The sequence below is a fragment of the Uloborus diversus genome, chromosome 6 (assembly GCF_026930045.1).
Source record: "Uloborus diversus isolate 005 chromosome 6, Udiv.v.3.1, whole genome shotgun sequence".
In the NCBI taxonomy this organism is placed as follows: Eukaryota; Metazoa; Arthropoda; class Arachnida; order Araneae; family Uloboridae; genus Uloborus; species Uloborus diversus.
Genome location: NC_072736.1, coordinates 44,993,473 through 45,013,107, shown reverse-complemented (window position 1 = coordinate 45,013,107; position 19,635 = coordinate 44,993,473). Strand labels below are relative to the sequence as shown.

The 19,635-nt window shown below is 31.6% G+C and overlaps 1 protein-coding gene across 1 annotated transcript in view; it reads left to right on the top strand.

Annotated features, from left to right (window-relative positions):
* LOC129224370 (calcineurin-binding protein cabin-1-like) overlaps positions 1-18,887 on the top strand; it is a 110,060-nt gene extending 91,173 nt beyond the window's left edge. Inside the window, 6 exon segments of the mRNA XM_054858812.1 lie at positions 3,210-3,463; positions 8,338-8,445; positions 9,476-9,639; positions 13,459-13,702; positions 14,377-14,448; positions 16,798-18,887. Coding sequence (XP_054714787.1) covers positions 3,210-3,463; positions 8,338-8,445; positions 9,476-9,639; positions 13,459-13,702; positions 14,377-14,448; positions 16,798-16,944 — 989 coding nt within the window. The 3' untranslated portion in view covers positions 16,945-18,887.
* Positions 18,888-19,635: the final 748 nt, after the last annotated feature.

The window sequence follows — 19,635 nt, the reverse complement described above, 5'->3', positions numbered from 1 at the left end:
ACTGTCACAAAGCTTAAAATGCATTTTAAGGACTTTAATTCTGAAAACAATCTGGAGGAGAGCCACTTACCTTCCTTTCATCCCTTAATTTGGCGAAACATAGCCTAAAACAGCATTTTGGGGTGTTCCATTTTCACCCCCTCCCCCTCTTTTTGCTGTCTAAAGTGTGCCAAAGATAACTTTAAAATGTGTTTTGAGGCCGTAGAATTTTGACCTACCGAAGACAGCTTAAAATTGCATTATTAAACCCTGAATAAATGTCACATTTTTCGGAAAGAGCAAACGAATCTTCCAATCCCTTAACGTCACCAAACAGCCCAAAAGTTCAGTTTTAGGGCTTGAGTCTGGAAACATTTCCAAGGGATAACGCCCACCCCATCCTTCACATTTCATCTTTTTGCCTAATATTTAGTTCAATACCAATAAATTCCTGAGGGAGGACAAGCCCTGCCACTTCCTGTATAATGATTGAATATAGTCTAAATTGTATATTTAGGAAACTTCAAACATTTAAATCCCCATCTCATCCAATATCTCAAAAAATAGCTTAAAGTTGGGTTTTTGAAACTTTAACTTTAGGAAAGTCTAAGATAAAGACGCCAGATGTGCATGAAATCACCTAACGTCATCACAGTTGACTCCAAATTTCGTTTTTAAAAATTTCTGTGGAAAGACCACAAATAATTTTTTTCTCATTGGTGAAGAGCTTAAAATGAGCAACAGTTTTGAAACAGATTTTGGGTAGGAAAATTCCTTCCGAACTCTCTCTCTCTCATAACATTGTCTGTCAAATAACGGCTGAAGTCAAGTTTTTAGGACGTTATTTTCAAAAAGTTTCAAGGGGAGACAATAAAACCATCTGACTTTCCAATATTTTGAGAAACATTAGAAAACTTATGCCGTCAAAGATAGCCTACGATTGCATTTTTGAAACTTCTGCGTCGAAAAATTTCCAGAAAGCTCCTGAACGTTCCCTACTCTCTTTAACGTCATCAAAGATATACTAAAATTGATTTCAAGTTTGAAAATATTTCAGGAGTAAAATCCAGTCTTTGTTGGAATTAGGGGAGGCACTTATACAACTAGATACGGCATACATTTACGTGTTTTTCAGTTTTGTTGAAAAGCATTCCGGATAGCGCCCCCGAACCTTCAGCAATATCTTCACATATCCAAAGATAGCCTAAAATTGCTTTTTTAACACTTCAGTTTCAGAAAATTTCATTGAGAAGTCCCGACCCTCTAATGTAAAAGAATGCATAAAACTAATTTTAATTTTGAAAGCAAGAAAAAAAATCTGGAAGGAGCTCCAAGCATTTTTTCTATAAGCGTTACTAAAAATTGCTTAAAATTTCAAATTTTAAGAAGAAAAAAAAAGTATTTTTTCTTGTTTATTAAAATTTTATTAAAATACTTTTGACTCTTTTAAAAAATCAACTATTTCCCATCAAAAAGGGCTGCAAATGGAGGAACCACCGCGGGCGGCAGAAAGTGTAGCTACGCCACTGCATGAACTGAACACTTTTTGTTTTTTTCTCTATTATTTCTCAAACTGTGAGTCACTATTCCCCTGGTAAACTGCTGGTCAAATTTTAGCTGCTTTATTGCTACAATAAATGTGTATGCTTTTTATCCTACTTTCCCAGTGAAAGTCAGAGAAAGAAGAAAAAAAGCATGAAAGAAGGTTTAATGCATCTTGAAAATATTGCGAAAAACAAAAAAAAAAGTTTTAAAAAAATAATTAAATATTGAAAAATTAAAAATTGGAAAGTATCGTATTAAGATGGGGGAAAATGTCTGTTGGTCTGTCCACCCCCCTCCTCAATACCTATTGAGTGAATAGTCCGATTCGAACAAATTTTTTTTTGTTCAAAAGATGTCGACAAAGACACCTCATTCCTATATTTCACTTTTTGATTTGAACTATTTTTGGTTCAATTTTGAACAGTTCAAAAAAAAACTTAACATTTGCGCCTACGGGGAAATTTTAAGCAATTCCGAACGTAGAAGCGAATTTGCTTCAAACAAACTTGTAGGAAAATGCTTTTGATGAAAAACATGTGTATAAAATATCTTTTTGATTTGGACAATTTTCCGTTCAATTTTGAACAGTTCAAATCCCTTAACATTAGCGCCTACGGGGAAACTGAAAGTCAATGTAGGTTCCGCACTTGAAGGCGGATTTACTTCAAACAAATTTTGTTGGAAATAGCTCTTGATGACAAACTCCGACTCTGAGAATTTCGGGGCACCTGACTCCTGTGCCCAAAAATTAGTTGGACTCCGACTCCCAGACTTGGACTCTGACTATGTAGCTTTGGCAAAAATTTATACATGGAAGAAAAATGACTGACCCCAATTCTTGAATATTCGACTCTGACTCCTTTATCCCAAAATAAGTCCGACTCTAACTCCTGAAACATTGGCAGAGTTGCGTAAATGACCGATTCCAACTCCGAGTCTTTGAAGTAAATACTTTCGGCTTCCAAATCTGACTCTTTTATCCCAAAATGAGATGAACTCTGACTCCGCAGCCATGGTTTTAACTGTAAAATAATTATTGTTAGTATGACTTGTTTTTATTTTCACTCTAAAGTATGAATTTATGTATTCAGTTTTAGTCGGATAAACTTAAAGTCCTTTATGTTTCTACATTAAGATATGCGCAGACTTTTTTTTTTGACGATGACGAAAATTATTTCTTTAAGTTGACATTCTATTGTTTTTATTTATTTTGGAAAGTACATTAATTCTTTTTTTTTTTTTTTTTTGGCAACAAGGGAAAAACAAACTTTTTTTTTTGATGTTATGTATTTAGTTTAATGAGCTTATTAATTTTAAAAATTATTATTATTCTTTTTGAAAGTGGATAAAGATTTTTTTTAATGAAAAAAAGTGTATTAGCTGCTTTGTTTAAAAGGTGCTGCTACTTTATTTGTTCGTTTATTTATTTATTTATTTTTTATGCATCTAATTCTTTAGATGAGTGAGACATATTTTATTCCTAGAAATGGGCCTAAAATGTTAAAAAATTATGTTTGAAATTATTTGCAATTTTAGCTGTTTTTGAGAATATTGATAAGATACTAGAAAGTAGATATGGGTTTATGGGAAAGTAGGCTTGTTTAGTTCTAGACTGAATTTCTTGTTATTAAGTCTTACAGAAATATAGTTTTAGATGCTATTTATTTCTTTTTTTTTTTTCAAAGATCCGCCATCTGCCTGCTCTTCATCTTCATCAAAGGAGCAAACAAAAAGCTCGGATATACCTGCAATTAATACCACCAATACTTCAATTACCAAAACACCAACAGCGGATGAATTAAAAAAGAGTCAAGCTGAAATTATGAAACTCATTCCTATGTGCTTAGATTCGATGAGAGAATGCTTACAAAGATTTATTCAGCATTACAAATCATTGTACAGGATGGCTCATTATTATTGTCACTCTACCAAAAATAAGGTAAGTTATATCTTGAAGTGAAGGTTGTTGTTTTTTCGTCTAGTGCTTTGAAAAGTACTAATGGAGTAATGCATTATGGTGTTAATATGTTTATCTTTTCCAGTATAAGTAATAGGTGATATTGGAAATGACAAGTTTTTTTCAAGTACAGGGTGGGGCAAGAGGTATTAATCGGTTTTGAATGGTCAGCGCTCAGTCTGTGGTGTTGGGAAGGTGGGAGCTTGTTGTGGCAGTGGGAGAATCTATTTTCATTTTCAATCATGTTTTGGACAAGAAAGCGTGGTGGGTTTGCTGTTAGAACTTTTTTTTAAATGGCCATTCTGTTATCACCACGAAGAGGGCATTCTGACAGACTTCCCAAGAATGCATCGAGGCTGATGGCTACCATCTTACTGATGTCATCTTTAAAACTTAATGTAAAAAAACTAGATTGTATTTGTCTACTGTATTGAATAATATAAACATAATTTCCGTAAGTTGAATTGTTTTTGTTTTACATCCCTTAACAACCGATTCATATCTTTTGCCCCATCCTGTATAACAGCAGGTACATGAGCTGAGGTGGGATTTTTAGTCTCACCAGGAAACCATAGAATTGTGCAGTAATGAAAAAAATCCAAATTGTAGCAACAAAGGAGTATAGTATAACGTGTTTATAGATGCATAAATTATTTGCCCCTGAGTCCCCGTTATCCGAATATGAGGACTTGAAGTCTGCCGAAACTTTAAGAAAAGTCACCAAATTTTGCTGGTTCCGTGAGTTATTGAAGGCACCTTTCACACGCTTTGCAGATGGATATCCTGTCATATGCAGACAATGAAATCGCAAGGTAGTTTCGTTTTTTTTTTCTAAGTCTTTAAATTTGGTGCTTTTCTGAAAATTTTGGCTGCCTTAAAAACTTTATATTTCGATAACAAAAGCACAAAGGCAAGTAATTTTTGCGTAAAAACAAGTGTTAATGTGCTCTTTTGATTGCTACCTATTTTAATTATTTTCATTATTACACTCTTTGTGTGGTTCCCTGGTCAGAAGCCCTTCCATAGCTAGGTAGACATGTGTAACACACACAATTTCTATCTCTATCCTAGAAACATATTAAAATTAATAGATTCCTCATTTTTGGCCATTTTTATGCTGTTTTTTTTTTTAATCTCAAGGGAAAAAACATTTAACAGGAAAAGTAACAAAATATTGTAATGCATATGTTATTTGGTATGTAATTTAATCAGTTTGTGAAGCTTTACATTCCTTTGTGTAAAGAGTTGCGCTGAGTTGAGGAAAAATTGCTGCTTCAATAAGATTTTTGTATTTGGAATAGTTCAGCAGAAGCATTTGTTACTTACAATAAAGCAGCTTTTACTTGTAATAGAGTAAATACAGGTAGTCCTCAACTTATAACCTATCATTTGCACTTATGACCAATCAAGTTTCAACTTACTGTTGCAACAAAAGATGGTGCCCTTTTTTAAACTCATACAGCATTTCGAAATGCAGTAAAAATAGGTATGTACTTATGCATGTTTTTTTTGTGTAAAAATAATGTTCACATTTGTTCCATAGTTTATTTAACTTGGTAACCCTCCTACATCTCAGACACTCGCTCCTTTTCGAAGAATTGGCTTTCTTGCTAGTTTCTGCATTGGAACTCTGTTGTAAAGTTCTTGCAGTTCTAAGAAAAGGAGCTATTGATCATGTATGATTAATTCTAATAGAAGATTGATAAATTGGCTTAGCACAGCAGCCTAGTTCGGCCCAGAGCCTGTCGCTGATTTAAGCACTTTTGTAGTTACTTTATGTAGGGCTCGACCAATGGCAATTTTTGGCCGATGGTTCAAAGACGGCCGAGGGCTAATTGTTTTCTGTTTCAAATGGCCAATGCCAATGGCCAATGGAAAAACCTAAGGATGGCTGAAATATAGATTTTAAGCATGTTTTTTAAAAAGAAAATAGTATTCAGTATGTTGCAGAAAACAATGGCAAGTCATATTTCAAGAAAATGAATGGATAAATAAATTTGATAGCTAAGACCTCTGACACATTTATATTTCTTATTTTTTTAATGGAAATGTTATGTCAAAAATCACAGCAAAGTAGAGAAAAATACATGAGTTTCAGAAATATTTTTCTAACAGAAGAAAAGATGTAAAGAACTGTAATGAAGAGTCACGGTATTACCCTAGTAGTTAAAAGCTCAAAGGTAAAAAACGGAAGTAAAACAAAACTTTAACTAGAGATTTATTGTATTTCAATAAATACAAATATAAGAATGGAAATCTAAAATATTAAAATCAAAAAACATAAATTTTAAACGTTTTGGGAAAAGAAAAACTCTAAGAAGTTTTCCCACAAAATTTTTATCAAAAATTAATAAAAATAGGATCGTAGCCAAGGGGGACCCAGAGAATCAGTTCTTGAACTCAATCCTATCCTTAGTTGCCCCGATCGTGGCCTGAAATTTCATTTTTGGAACTTTAGTTTTGAAAAATTGCTGTGGTTGAGTACTTAAGCCCGACTCCTTCCTTTGAAGTTTTCATCGATGGCCTGCAATCGCATTTTCAAGACTGCAATTGAGGAAAAATTCCGGGACAGATTCCCATGTAGCTCTCTCTTTGCAACATTTCCGAAAATCGTCTAAAATTCATTTTTGGAACTTCACTTTCTAAAAACTGGCATAAGAGAGTCCCTGAACTCTTTTTTACCTAATACCTACCAAAAGATGGCTTACAATCACATTTATAGGCCTTCAACTAAGAAAAAAATCCATGAAGCGTCCCTAAAATCCCCCTTTAAACATCATTAAAGTTCTTCGAAAATTATTTTAGGAGTTCAATACATCTGTGGATACAGTCTAAAATTGTATTTTGAAGCTTCTATTTTAAAAAATTGCTATGGGGGAGCCATTTAGAACTCACTCCTTTCCTTCAACGTTGCCAACATAACTTACAATCCCGTTTTTAAAACTTCTATTTTGAAAATTTTTCTAGAGAGGGAGAGAGCCCTACAAATTTCATCGTAGATCCTCTAAAACTGCGTTTTTATAATTTCAATTTCCGAAAATTTCTCTGGACAAGTCCCTTTACCCCACCCTTTTGGTTTTGGTACCAAAGCTGAGGCCTACAATCATATTTTTAAGACTTGAATTTTGAAGAATTTTTGGGGGAGGGGCACCACCCGAACCTCTTCTGCCACCAACATTACTGAGGATCTTTTTAACCTTCTTTTTAGGACTTCATTTTTTTAACCTACATTTCTGTTGAAGGGTGCCTTAACACCCCCCCCCCCCTAATATCATCAAATATTGCCTAGAATTGCACATTTGGAATCTTCTTGTTGAAAAATTGCCGTAGAAGAGTGTCTAAAAATCCTATCCCATCCCCTAACGCTTCCAAAGAAGGTTTGCGATCGTGTTTTAAAAACAAACTGGAAATTAAATTGTAATAATAATGATAAATAAATAGTTCAAAAAGAACTTTCACTTATGAATATCTCTATAACTAATATGTATTACGTTACAAAAAAACAGTTCTATATAACACACTATAACACAATAGCTGTAACACCAAGTGCAGAGCTTTTCTAGCAATATACTGAACGTGAATATACTAACTGTGTATGCTAAATGTTGTTAAACATTATTAATGGCGGATAATTATTTTTTGGTTGTAAGAGTTTTTTGAAATGTATTATTGGCTTGAAATAATAAAAACATTTAGGTATTTTTTTAACATTTTACAATATTAAATTTAGGGAAACATAATATGGATTCCCTAAATTAAATTTCTTGATTCTTCCCCTTCTTTAGCCGCTCACCTTAATAGCTGTGGAGAAATGATTTTCTTAATTAGTTCATGGCAATATAATCTGGGGGGGAAGTTGAATGTAGAATTTAAGAAAACCATTTTTCTAAACTAACAAGCTATAAAGTCATAAATAAGGGTTTTAGTGAAAAAACTATTTAGACCTTAAAAGCTATAAAGAAAAATTAAGACTTTTTAGGGATTTTACATCACTATCTACAGATCCTGAAATCGGAATTTCCTGACCTATTTTCGTGATTGAGCTTTTGCTACAGTTTAATCTTCAATCAAGGCCCAAATTATGTGTTAGAATATGCGAGTATTTATTTGTTTAGTTTTAAGTTAAAAGATCTAAGCTAAAATCAGGAAAATTTCGAGATTTTTTATTTCTTGGGGAAGATAAAATTTCGGAAATTTTGTCCCCCGACATTGGTTGATTCCTCAAATTTGAGCCTTGCTTTTTGCTCTAAATTGTCTGACTAACTTCCTAATACATACTGTAGTTATTTCAATTTAAGAGCAGAAAGTTCTTGAAACTAGCATCAAGTTTTGATAGAACTTGCTTTTAATTATTCAGTAAAAAATAGATAAATAAAAGTGATATTTTGTTTTCTTTTTTTTTTTTTTTTTTTTGCCCAAAAACATCGGCAATACATCAGCCTTTAGATGTTTTTCAAGACTGATAGGCGGATGTTTTATCCAAGTTAGCATCGGCCGCCAATGCCGATGGCTAAATTTTTAAACCATTGGCACCGATGCATCAGTTGAGTCCTCATATTATGTAGACTGGGCCAAAAGTCATAAACGAATGCACAAATTACGTATTTCATAAAGCAGTAGCTTGTGTAAACTGATTTTTTTTTCCTTATTGAATCACATTAAATTTCTGTGAGAAAGTGCCTGTGCTTAACCAGCTGTTCTTATTGTATTCAAAAATATTTTATTTGATATGATTATACCATGCACTTTACAAAAATATGAATGAAAAGAATTTCCAAAAAAAATTAATGCCTCCGCTTTTCTTGATTATTTTATTGAATAGTACCACTTATTTTCATTTTTGTTCTACTTTTCAGAATTTGCAGTGGGCTCGAGAAATCCTTCTTGCCGCTACTCCTATAACAAAAAATTATCCTTCAATGCCTGGCCTATTTGCAGATCGTAAAAACACAAACTTTTTCAATGTTAGTTTTATTATTATTACTAGTATTACCTTGTGATAGTTTTATAAATTATTTCTCTTAATCACCATCTCATTGCACTTAATTTTTGAAATACTTTTGCTTACTATCAAATAATACTATCTTAAACATTTAGTGTTTTTAATAGCTGATCTAATATATTGGTGATATGCAGAAATATAGTCAACTTAATTTAATGCTTAAACTCTTTTAATTTTTTTTGTCAAAGAACCTGATTTTATTATTTTTTTAAATTGTTTTTCTACTCTCATATTTGTGATGATAAGCAATTCTTATAGGACCCTTAAGTCATTTTTTTTTTGTGCAATCACATTGCTTATTGTTCTCACTTGACTGTTTTGAATTCCTATCATTTTATTTTCCCACCAGCACCACCTTCATGTTGACCGGCCTCACGATGCTGCTCCTCTTGTGAAAACCGTCTCCAGGTTGCGTCCATATCCTACACTTACACGCATACACACACACGCCTACACACACACACACACACACTCTCATGCCTGCGCACAGACACAAACGCACATTCCTACACACACACAAACGCCTACACACATGCGCGCGTACACACACAGCACTGCATACATAACACGCACACACATGCATACATACACACACACATGCGCCTACACAAACACACGCACATGCACCTACACATAATTTGAATTCAAGATGTCAAAAATTCAAATTAATATAATTTTTTTTAAATTATTTTTTAATTTTTTCAACAAAAACTGGACAATATTCATTGTATACAGGGAGAAAAACAATTGATTATTTTTGCTAAAATGTAATTTAACTTAAAATAAGAATGTGGCAAAAGCATCCTTTTTTGACAACAAAAACATGGGAACCTCCTGTGAAATGAAATGATTTATTATATTTATGATCATTCAAATATGCTTGCTGTATCATTTATTGGAAAATGTGAACTTTGTACAAGTGAGGAATTTTTGAATTTATGTAAAAAAAAATTAATTATTTTTTAAATTATTATTTTATTGTTTTTACTTAGGGCATTTGGCGAGCACCAAGCAATGAAATAGATAGACCAGGGAGCTTTGGAGCCCACATGTACCGTTCTGTTCATCTACTTATTGAAGTCCTCACTCAACAAAGAGATTATAATATGTTAGTTAACCTTACTCAACAGTTGTACAGGACGCCTGAACTTGGAAAGTAAGAACGACAACTTTAAAGGCATTTCTATTGTTACAGTAAATGCATTGAAAATAGTTCTATTTTTTAAGCATATATAATAAGAGAAACTCAAGTTCAAATTGAATTGGTGACAAAATTCTGCAAAAGGGATTTTTTCCACTAGCAGGCATTATGTAAAAAGCTGAAGCAAAACAATTACATAAAAGCAAGGATAATAGGTTGGTAAGAGCAATTGAATGTGTAAGAAGACTAATCATGTTGCTACTTCCCTGTCAAATAACTCTTTTACAATATTCCTTTTATTTTTGTGAGTGTTTTCTGTACTCTAAAAATAACGTTATAAATCTCCATGATTGTTTTCATTTCTTTGAAAATTTTTTACTACCAACTTTAACACATTAGACATAAAGTTCATGCAATTTAGCTGTTTTTTTATGCCTCAATCCCAATTTTTGTGCATTTCATAATCTGATTGCATCTACTTATGCTAAACATCTTTATCTGTGTTTAATATGTGATTCTGCAGCATGAGCATTTGTAACTTTTGTGTTTACCATTATTTTCAACCCTTCACATATTTGCATAGGTTTTGGTAATTGTTTCTTTTAACCCTTTCAGGGGCGCGTCATTAATTTTTGAGAAATCTTTTTAAAAAAAACACCACAAATGGGTTTATTTGATTATCTAGACATAGATTTTTCAGTTTAAAAAATTTTTTTCACTGAGGGTAGTGTCCCCATTTATTCACCCCCCCCCCCACCTGGGGAAGGACAAAAACATGTTTATGCATGTAAAAATGAATTTGAATCTTTTCGAACAATATGATTGACTACCTCAGGAAAAAAGAAGAAAAATGATTCACTCTTTCAGCACTAATTAAAAATTTTAAAATCTGAAAAAAATTCCAATTTTTGGGGTAAACAAAAAATTGAAAATTTGAAGATTTGAACAAGAAATTGAACCTACGAAAAAAAATTTTTTGTTATTCTGCCATCTAATGTTGTTCATTGAACTTAAAAGAAGAGGACTCAAGCGATTTTGATTCAAAAAATTCGGAAAAAAGAGAGAAAAAAATTCATAAATTAGTGGTTTCACAGCCCAACCACTGCCCCTAAAAGGGTTAAGAGGTCCCCCTTGACAGATAGTTATCAAGAGTGTGCATTACCTTCATGCTGAAATTTTTCCCTTAAACATATCAAACTGTCTTCAAATCATTTAAACTAGAACTTTGTCCACATGCAGCACACATCTTTTGAGCAACATGACTAGCATTTCTACTTTTGGTTAAATAAAAAATCAAGATACAAAGGAAATTAACAGTTTGGTACCTTGTTTATAGTATTGTTTCAAATTCTGTAAATAGTAATTATTTTTACGATCAATTTGTTGTAATCAGGCTAAATTTGGCGTTTATTCCATTGTTTTTCATCTAAAATTACCTTAGTAACATAACCTGTAAATAGTTTCTTATAATGATTAAACATCCTCCTTATATTTGAATGAAGTATACGGTTCCCATTTTTCTCAAGAACAATGTCGTCATTAAAGAATTTCTTGAAGTGGCCGGACTCATAACAGTATATATATTTATAGAAATGTAGATATCTGCATCATTCTTTGACACCTTTTATGCACAGTATTAAAATAAGTAGTCAAAACTGCCCTTTCTTTTTTAAAAAATCTTTAATTTTTTCAGTATTGCACTGTATTTTTTTTTTTTTTTTTTGACCATCGTACATGAAAAATCTAGCCTTACATTTCATGATGCATTCACAACACTGCCAAGTGGGTATTCAGCCAAGTTGGAAACTAGGGGCCTAGCTCAGTGTTGGAAAGTGTTAACTGTAGGAGATAAGGTTAGTGTAAACTAGGAAAAGGAAGTGTAAACTGTAGGAAATCCTCCTACAGCCCAGCAATTAAAACTGACATGGAGCCCTCCATGTTTCTCAGCAGGCTAGTACATTCAAAGAACATTTTTCACTTGACATATTTAAATTCATTTAATAAAAATTAGTCCTTTTATCAATGTCAAAGCTTAAATGTTTATGCTAAGATATGTATTACCTTTTTTTCCACTTATGGAACTTTTTTTCCTTCAAAAATTTTTATTGTAACTTTTAATTATTCTCTTTGCCTATCTTCATAACAATAGTACTTTATCCAAAGCTCTATGATAGTATTAAAACCAGTTCCAGAGAAATAGTTTCTACTGCAGTGTTCAAATTATATTGTATCATTAATTGATGAGGCACATGAGCTTTTGCCCAATTTTCAGTTTTGTCATCCCATTGCTTCTTAGTGCTTTAATTCACATGTACCTGTTACATTTCCTAATTTTTAACTTTCCCTGTTAATTCACATTGCTCTTTCGATATTTTATGCTTTAAGTATGTGCCTGAGTTGCTTATTTTTTGTGTTAATTTCGAATATTCATTATTAATGGTAGTGGGTAATTACTAGTAAATTAATAATTCCGTACCTCAGAACCAGACTGATAAAATTGAAAACTGTCTGTGAACTCAAATGAGTGCTTATAAATTTTCTGACAAAAAATGCAGTATTCCTGAGTCTTAGATCAGGATGACAGAAAAAAGTGTAAAGTTGGAAGTGAGTAGATTAGTACTATGCAACAAGAATGTTTTTCCAATTATATTTACTGCTTTTATAATATTATTAATTGGGGTACCTCAAAATTGGAGATTAACAATTGTTGCTTGTCAAAAAAAAAAAAAAAAATATTACAGAAATTTGTTTAAAAAAACATCAAAATTTTCTGCAAACTTTGGAAATTTTCTGCGAACAGTATTCGCGTGTTCGTCTGTATTATTTTGGTCTGCTCAGAGCCAGGCTCATGTAAGTCACATAATCACTACTTTACAGGAGAGAGGGAAAACATTTCTCTGGCACATGTGTTAGATTTTTAATTTAAACTTTCACAAAAAGTGAAAGAATCACTTAATTTGAAAAAAAAAATTAATACGTTTTTGCATCATGCAGAATCAATCCTTTTTCGATGTAAACATTGCATCACGTTGTGACGTCATTCGTGAGATCGGTTGCGAAATGAATGAACTTTTGGGTGAACCGAGTCACCAGTTAATTGTATCTTATAACCGCGAGGTTTTTTTTTTAGATTGAGTTACTTTTTGATTGGCAACATATCTTTAACTTTCTTGCATTGGCAACACATCTTGTGTTTTGCATATTCTTAATTTGAAAGCCATGTGAAGACTTGAAATACTTTGAGCGATCTTTTTCGCTCTCTCTCTCTCACCTCTCATAGCTGTCATGAGTTGAATGTAGTAATTTGCCGTAATTTCGTGATGTCTGCCAGTGCTCTTTACTCCTGGCAGGTCGTAATACAACGTGATGTCAAATTTAAAGTTATAAAACGCCTTTAGGCCTATTTTGTGTGTTACGGTAATGCCTTATATTCCTTGGAACCAGCATGTTCGGAAATTGAATGTTTCGTTGTATCATAGCGGCTAATATATATTTATTTTTCAAAATGTTTTTTAAATATCAATGAAGATGTTGTTCTACAACTTAAGAAATCTTCTGAAGATAATAAATACAGATTTTCTTTGAGGAAAAATGCTCCATGTGTTTTTCATTTTCTTCAACTTCAGGTTGTGGACATGTTTTGCAGGTTCACTTCTACTAGCGGTATAGTCAGTCTAATTTCAAACACCAAGGTTTTATGGTCGAGGTATACATACATTTATATTTTTATTTTGAAACATTGATGGAGAAGTCTGGGTGTTGTATTTCTAGTACTTGTAAGTATCGTATGTATGTACTTGATTTAATGTTGAATTTTTTTTAATAACTTTTTAGGAAATACATGAGGGACACAGATCGAGTTTACCTCGTAAGAAAATCTTATGATTGTTGTGTAAATATCTTGAGAGACCAAATGAATTCTTTGCTTCAGGAAGAACCTCCTCCAGAAGAAAGTAGACTTATATGTTGCTTGCTGGAAATTTATAGATCTTGTCAGACCTTACTGAAATCTGGGATTTTTGTTGACGAGACAAATGAGCTTCTTGAAGAAGCATACACCATGTATAGAATAGGAGAGGTACATGTTTAATTATTAAATTACATTGTCATAAACAAAAGCAAAATGTATAGCAGAGCTTTTTTTTTTTTTAATTCAACCCTCTTACACTGTCCAGAAACCTTTGAGCTCACTGTTTACTTAAAGGAAACATTTAATCTAAAAGCAGGGAAAAAAAGAATATTAAAGCTTTTTGCTATTCAAATTTACAAAATTATTTTTGCTTCTTTATTTTGTCACAATAGAAGCATATTGATAACATAATGAATGAGTAAGATAACTAATAGGGTTTTTTTTTTCCTTGAATATATTGTATGAATAACAAAGAAAAACAACAAATATTTGCAATTTTTGTGCTTAATGATGTTGGATTACTGATTTTTTGAAATAGAATATTTATTTATATTTATTTTTACAAGCAAACCACCTTTTAAGAGTTCTATCTTTTATAAAACAAAATGTTACTAAAATTTTGATGCTTTGATTCGGCAAATAGTGGTCACTCGAAGAATATGTGTCAAAGTTTCAGGGTATGTTAGAAAAATTAATATTCTCTAAAAGATAATTAACAATAATTGAAACATTATTATTATCGTATAAATCAGATTTTTTTAAACTTTGAAGTTGTGATTTTAAAATTTAACATTTTCTCAAACTTTTTATACTGATGTGTGTTTTTATGAATGTCTTTTCAGGTTGACCCTTATCCATCTGTTCTAGAGCAAGCAACTAAATTCTGCCAACTTCAACTTGGGAAATCATATTCAGTAATTTTTTAATTAATTTACTTTTGAGATTTAATATCACTAATCCAGAAAAACCCTTTCTCTAGGTCCTGGCTCTCCAACCTTTTTCGCCCAAGGGCCACATTTTAAGTTTTTGGAGGCAAGGCGGGTCAACAATCCAACATAATTTCAGTTCAGATGGTTTAGTAATTTTTGGCCAAATGAGAGTTAAAGAACAGGTTAGCGTGTGTCCTCCAGAAGTCCCAAAAGTGTAATTTAAAACTATCTTTAGTGACTTTAGGGAGGAAAGTGAAAGTTTAGACTATTCTCTAGGGAGAGGTAGTTGCCCCTTCTTGCTATGATCATGCTTAGTAGTGGTTTTTAAGATTTTCTTGCTTTTGTATTCTTCTAAAAAATGTTTAAAAAGAAATATATTATCAAATAAAAAAAAATATATGTTCATAGTTTGTAAGCTTTCCACGAGCTGGGAAGGTTGGAAAGCCCTGTTCTAGGTGAAAATGTCTAATGCTCAATTCCAGTTCCTCTCAAAGTACTAATTGAATATCTTCCTCAAAATTAAATTCTATATTTACTGCACTTTTGATGAACAGACATTTCTCTTTTTTTTCCAATTTAATAATGTTTGTGTGCTATCAAACATTAAAAAGCAAGAAGTTCCTTTGCTGTTTTGCAACAGTAAAAATCATTAAAAAAGCTATGCTTGTCAGAAAAATTTAAAGTGATGTGAAGATTGGCAATATTTTGATTTATTGAATCAAAGTGATATAAAATGCATAACAAAATAATAAGTACATGCATAAAAACAATTTATTTGAAATTTATTATTGCAATATTTTGAACCTGATAAATAAGATTTTAAAGAGTCAAAATGAGAAAAGATGCTGTTCCAACATTTTTCTTTTATATTTATTTATTTATTTATTTATTAAATGTTAAGGTGAGTTTGACTAAAGTGAACTACTAAATTTTAAAAACAATCATTGTTACTGTATTCTTAAAAATTTACTAGCTATTTTAGAAGGAAGGTTTTATTTATTTTTAATTTTGTTAAGCTCTCATATCAAAACAACTTTTCCAAAGTTGGGCATATGCCCCACCACAGGAGATATTTTGTAATTTTCATTTCATCTTTTTTTTTTTTTTTAAGAAGTTCATTTTAACGACTAAATTTTGAAAACAGTCATTGTTGCTATTCTTAAAATAATACTATCTGTTTTAGAAAGAAGGTTGTATTTATTTGTAATGTTGTTAAGCTATTATATAAAAACAACTTTCCCAATATTGGGCGTATCGTCGCCTCAGAACAACAGTAGGATATCTTAGTGTTATTCCTGGGATTAGATGTCTTACTGTTGCCCTGAGGCAACGATATGTCCCATCAAGGGGGTATTTTTCATTTTATCTATCTTTTCCCCTCAGGGGGGTCTAAGAATTAGTTACAATTTTTTGACTTTCAATTACTTCCTTTTTTACATTACTAACTTTTTCTTTTCTTTTTATTCTTACGTATTATTTCAAAATTTCTAAAAAGCAAATTAATAGTGCTTTAGCATTGTGCCACATGAAAATGCATTTGTGTTTTGCGTAAAACGAATCATAGATCACTATGGGGAGCATGATCACTTTTTGAAATATATCATGAATAAGGAAATATTGCTCTCATATTAATTTCACTACTATTTTTGTACTCTATATATTTACTTGAGTTTCATTTTACACACAAACTAAATACATCCAAAAAAAAAAAAAAAGTTCAACAGTTTAATTACACACATGATTGAAACCAGAAAATACACAAAGTGCTTCAAAAATAACTCTTTCAAATTTATATTTCTTAACATTTTTTTAAACTTTAGGAACTTAATGTCTTGCTTGTCTTGAACTTGTTTCTTTTGATGAATTCTCATTCAAAGTTTTAAAAATAAGACTTCTTTTTTCATAAAAAGCACAAGAAAAGAAAGTACTTATAATTTTATCGAGATTTTGCAGTTTAGTTTAAGGCATAATTTTCTTCGGAAAATGAATCTTTTTGCATCGTATGCTGTTTTGGTAAGTCAGTCTAGAAATAAAAGAATGAAGTGAATGATTATGTGCCGATCCCTCTGGTTTTGAAAAATTAATGTTTTTCCATGTAAGTGATCATGATTTTCATTGTTTGTCAAAAAAATTGCATTGACTAATGAGAATACACCTTTCGCTGAAAAACGTTGAAATGAAGAACCTGTCAGTAACTCTCTTGGTAAAGTATTCAATTATATTGCAAAACTCGGAAACATAGCTTCTATATAGAGACTCTAGTCCCAGAGTCTGTATTTGTATTTGAAATTTTTTGTTTTTTTCCCCTTTTTTCATTTCTTTTTTTTTTTTCAGCACAATGTTCATGATTTAAGTAAACCATACTCATCTTCAAAGTATGGGAATGCATCTGATTTGAATGAAAGTAATGCTAACATGATTTCATCGCCTTCTACAAGTTCCTTTGCTCCAGAACCTTGGCAGAAAGGTAAAAGAGCATGACAGCTGCTAGTGCTTTAGGTGTTTCCTCAGTGTTAATTTATTTGAAAGATTTTTTGTAAAAACCAAAAACTTTCTTTTATAAAAGAAAACTGTGTGCCTTTTTTTAGATGTTGAGCTTAAAAGAGTTCCATCACATAAAAAGTGCTAAAGTAATAAATATAATGCGGCCTATTGGATCTTCTATGAAATTTCATAGTTTGACATCATTTTGCTCATGAAGATCTAGAATCAGTTCACCGGTTTGTTAACCATTAGGTAATGTTACATGCAAAAATACGACCACTACTTTGTGACAAGGAAAAAAAAACATATTTAAAAGGGAAATACATAAAGGATATAAAAGCAAGGGTTCTTTTAAATGCACTAATTTTTGGCTTTTCTTCACTATTACTATTTTTAGGCAGTTCTTGTTTGAGTGTAATTTCTGCTAATGATTTTTTAGTCTCAATATAATCATGTAATTCCAGCGATATGGTCAGTTGAAACATGAATGGTGTAATCAATCTTTAAAGTAATTTATTGATGCAACTTATACCAAAATGTTCGCATAAAAATCTGAACCCCCTGTCATACTTCTGAAGCGAAAAATAGTACAAAAATCATTATGATTTTTAATTTGAATTGTACTTATGCTAATCAAACTTTAAAGCTGGCATGCATTTTTGGTTAGCCTGTTTGAGAAAATTGACTGTACATACATAGTAAACTCCCGATTACTTAAAGAATTCACTGACTTCACTATTGTGGATAGCCGATTTTACGGATAATATGTACGGATGATAATACAAGTTTGCGTTTGGGTCGTTTATTCACACAATAGATAACATAAACACACTAATTAAGGAATAATAAATTATTCACCGCTTACAAATTTTTAGATTTTTTTTCTTTGAAATTCAGTCAAACTTTTCTGCATTTTTGCATTGAAGGAATTTTATTTAGGACTTTTTTGCACTATTTGGTCATAAAGTGATGCATGCTCTTTGTTCTTTAAATTCTGAATATGGTCCTTAGTCTGAGCTAAAGCTACATTTGTCGCTCATATTTGTACTTTATCATCTTTTCATCATTCTCTAAATTCTTACCTTTTGCTTTGCTTACTATTTGCGCATTAGCGTCCCAATCAAACTACTCAATATTATTTTTATTGACATTTTCTCCACCACCAACAAATTTCTCTATGAAAATTGAGAATCGTGAACGAAAGCTTCCTCCTTCTTTTCAGAATCTACATAAGGTTTTCCATTTTCAAATGTGTTATTAAAAAGAATAAAAAACCCTGTCTTGCATCACGGAAATAAGCTCTATCTAAAAGATGAGAATTAGTGAAACAAAGGAAATTTAATGTTGCTGATAACCAAGGCTTTTCTGATTATCCTTGATGTAAATAACATGGTTCTCAGTTCGGTACATTTTGTTCAGTTTGAATTCAATGACATAAGCAATAAGAATTTAAACTACTGATACATAAATGGAGGTCTTCAAGTTTCAAATAAAGCACAGTTTACTTTTTTTTTTTTTGAATTTCTGTACATAAAAGTGGTAGTATTGTTACGTGTTCCGGTGATTCATTTCTACTTTGAAAGTAGGTATTCAAAACCCTAAATTCTGTTTACTTTTCAATTGAATAGGGGGGAAAAATATATTGCTCTAAACATTAATAATTTTTTGATGCCCAGATTCATGTTTGTTTTGATTCATTTTAACTGCTGTTCATGATCATCATATTCATTGTTGTAAAAAAAACATTTTCTTTATTTATTGGTCCTGCATGATGTATATAGTATGCAAATTGTGACTTTTGGATTAATATGTAGTGAAAGCATCCCAATTTTTGATTGTGTAAATTTTTATTGACTCTATTTGCTCAATATTTAATGTACTGTCAACAATTCATTTTGTGTTGCACGATTTTATGCATTAATTTATGCTAAATAAATGTATTTTGTTTTGCTAAATTGTTGTGTTTTTATTTCATTACTCCAGTATTTTCATCAGTTCCTTGCCTTTATTTATCACCCAAAGCATGAATGAATCCTTTTTATGTTGCCTTTTCTAATTATGTGTAAGGTTTTGTATATTTAAAATAGCAATATTACTTTAAAACCTTGCATTTATAGCTGTAATAAGAATGATATAGTAAGTTCAAAATCAAAAATATAACTTTACTCGTTTGTTAAACTTTCCATGTAGGTTTAAGTTTTAAGTTCTAGTATGAAAATTGAATCAAAGTTTAAAATTAAAAAAAGCGGTAATTTTAAGTTTTTTTACTTACACAGAATTTTCAAAGCCATATGTTGTCCCCATTGTTCCTTGTGAAACCAGAAGTAAGCAAGAAACTAAAGTTGTGCAAGATCCTCTGATTTTAATTCCCTTAGACTCAAATTTTAACCCAAATGTGCAAAAAAGTAACATTTCACAAAATCCTGCTGGTAATTCCTCACAGATGGTGCATGTGGAAAAACCTAAAGCTGAAAATTTACAAGCTTGCTCAGTAGCTTTCTTGCCAGTTACTCCTCTGTTTTCCAAAGAATCAGTAACTGTACCCAACCCTGCCCAAAATACTTCTCTTTTATCATGCAAAGCTTTCGAGTGTTTTGATGTTCTGACATCAATTATGCAAGCTTCAGGGTATAGAGTTGCTCATCAGGCGACAATACCACAACTGCCCGATCCGAATAGTTTGAAGAT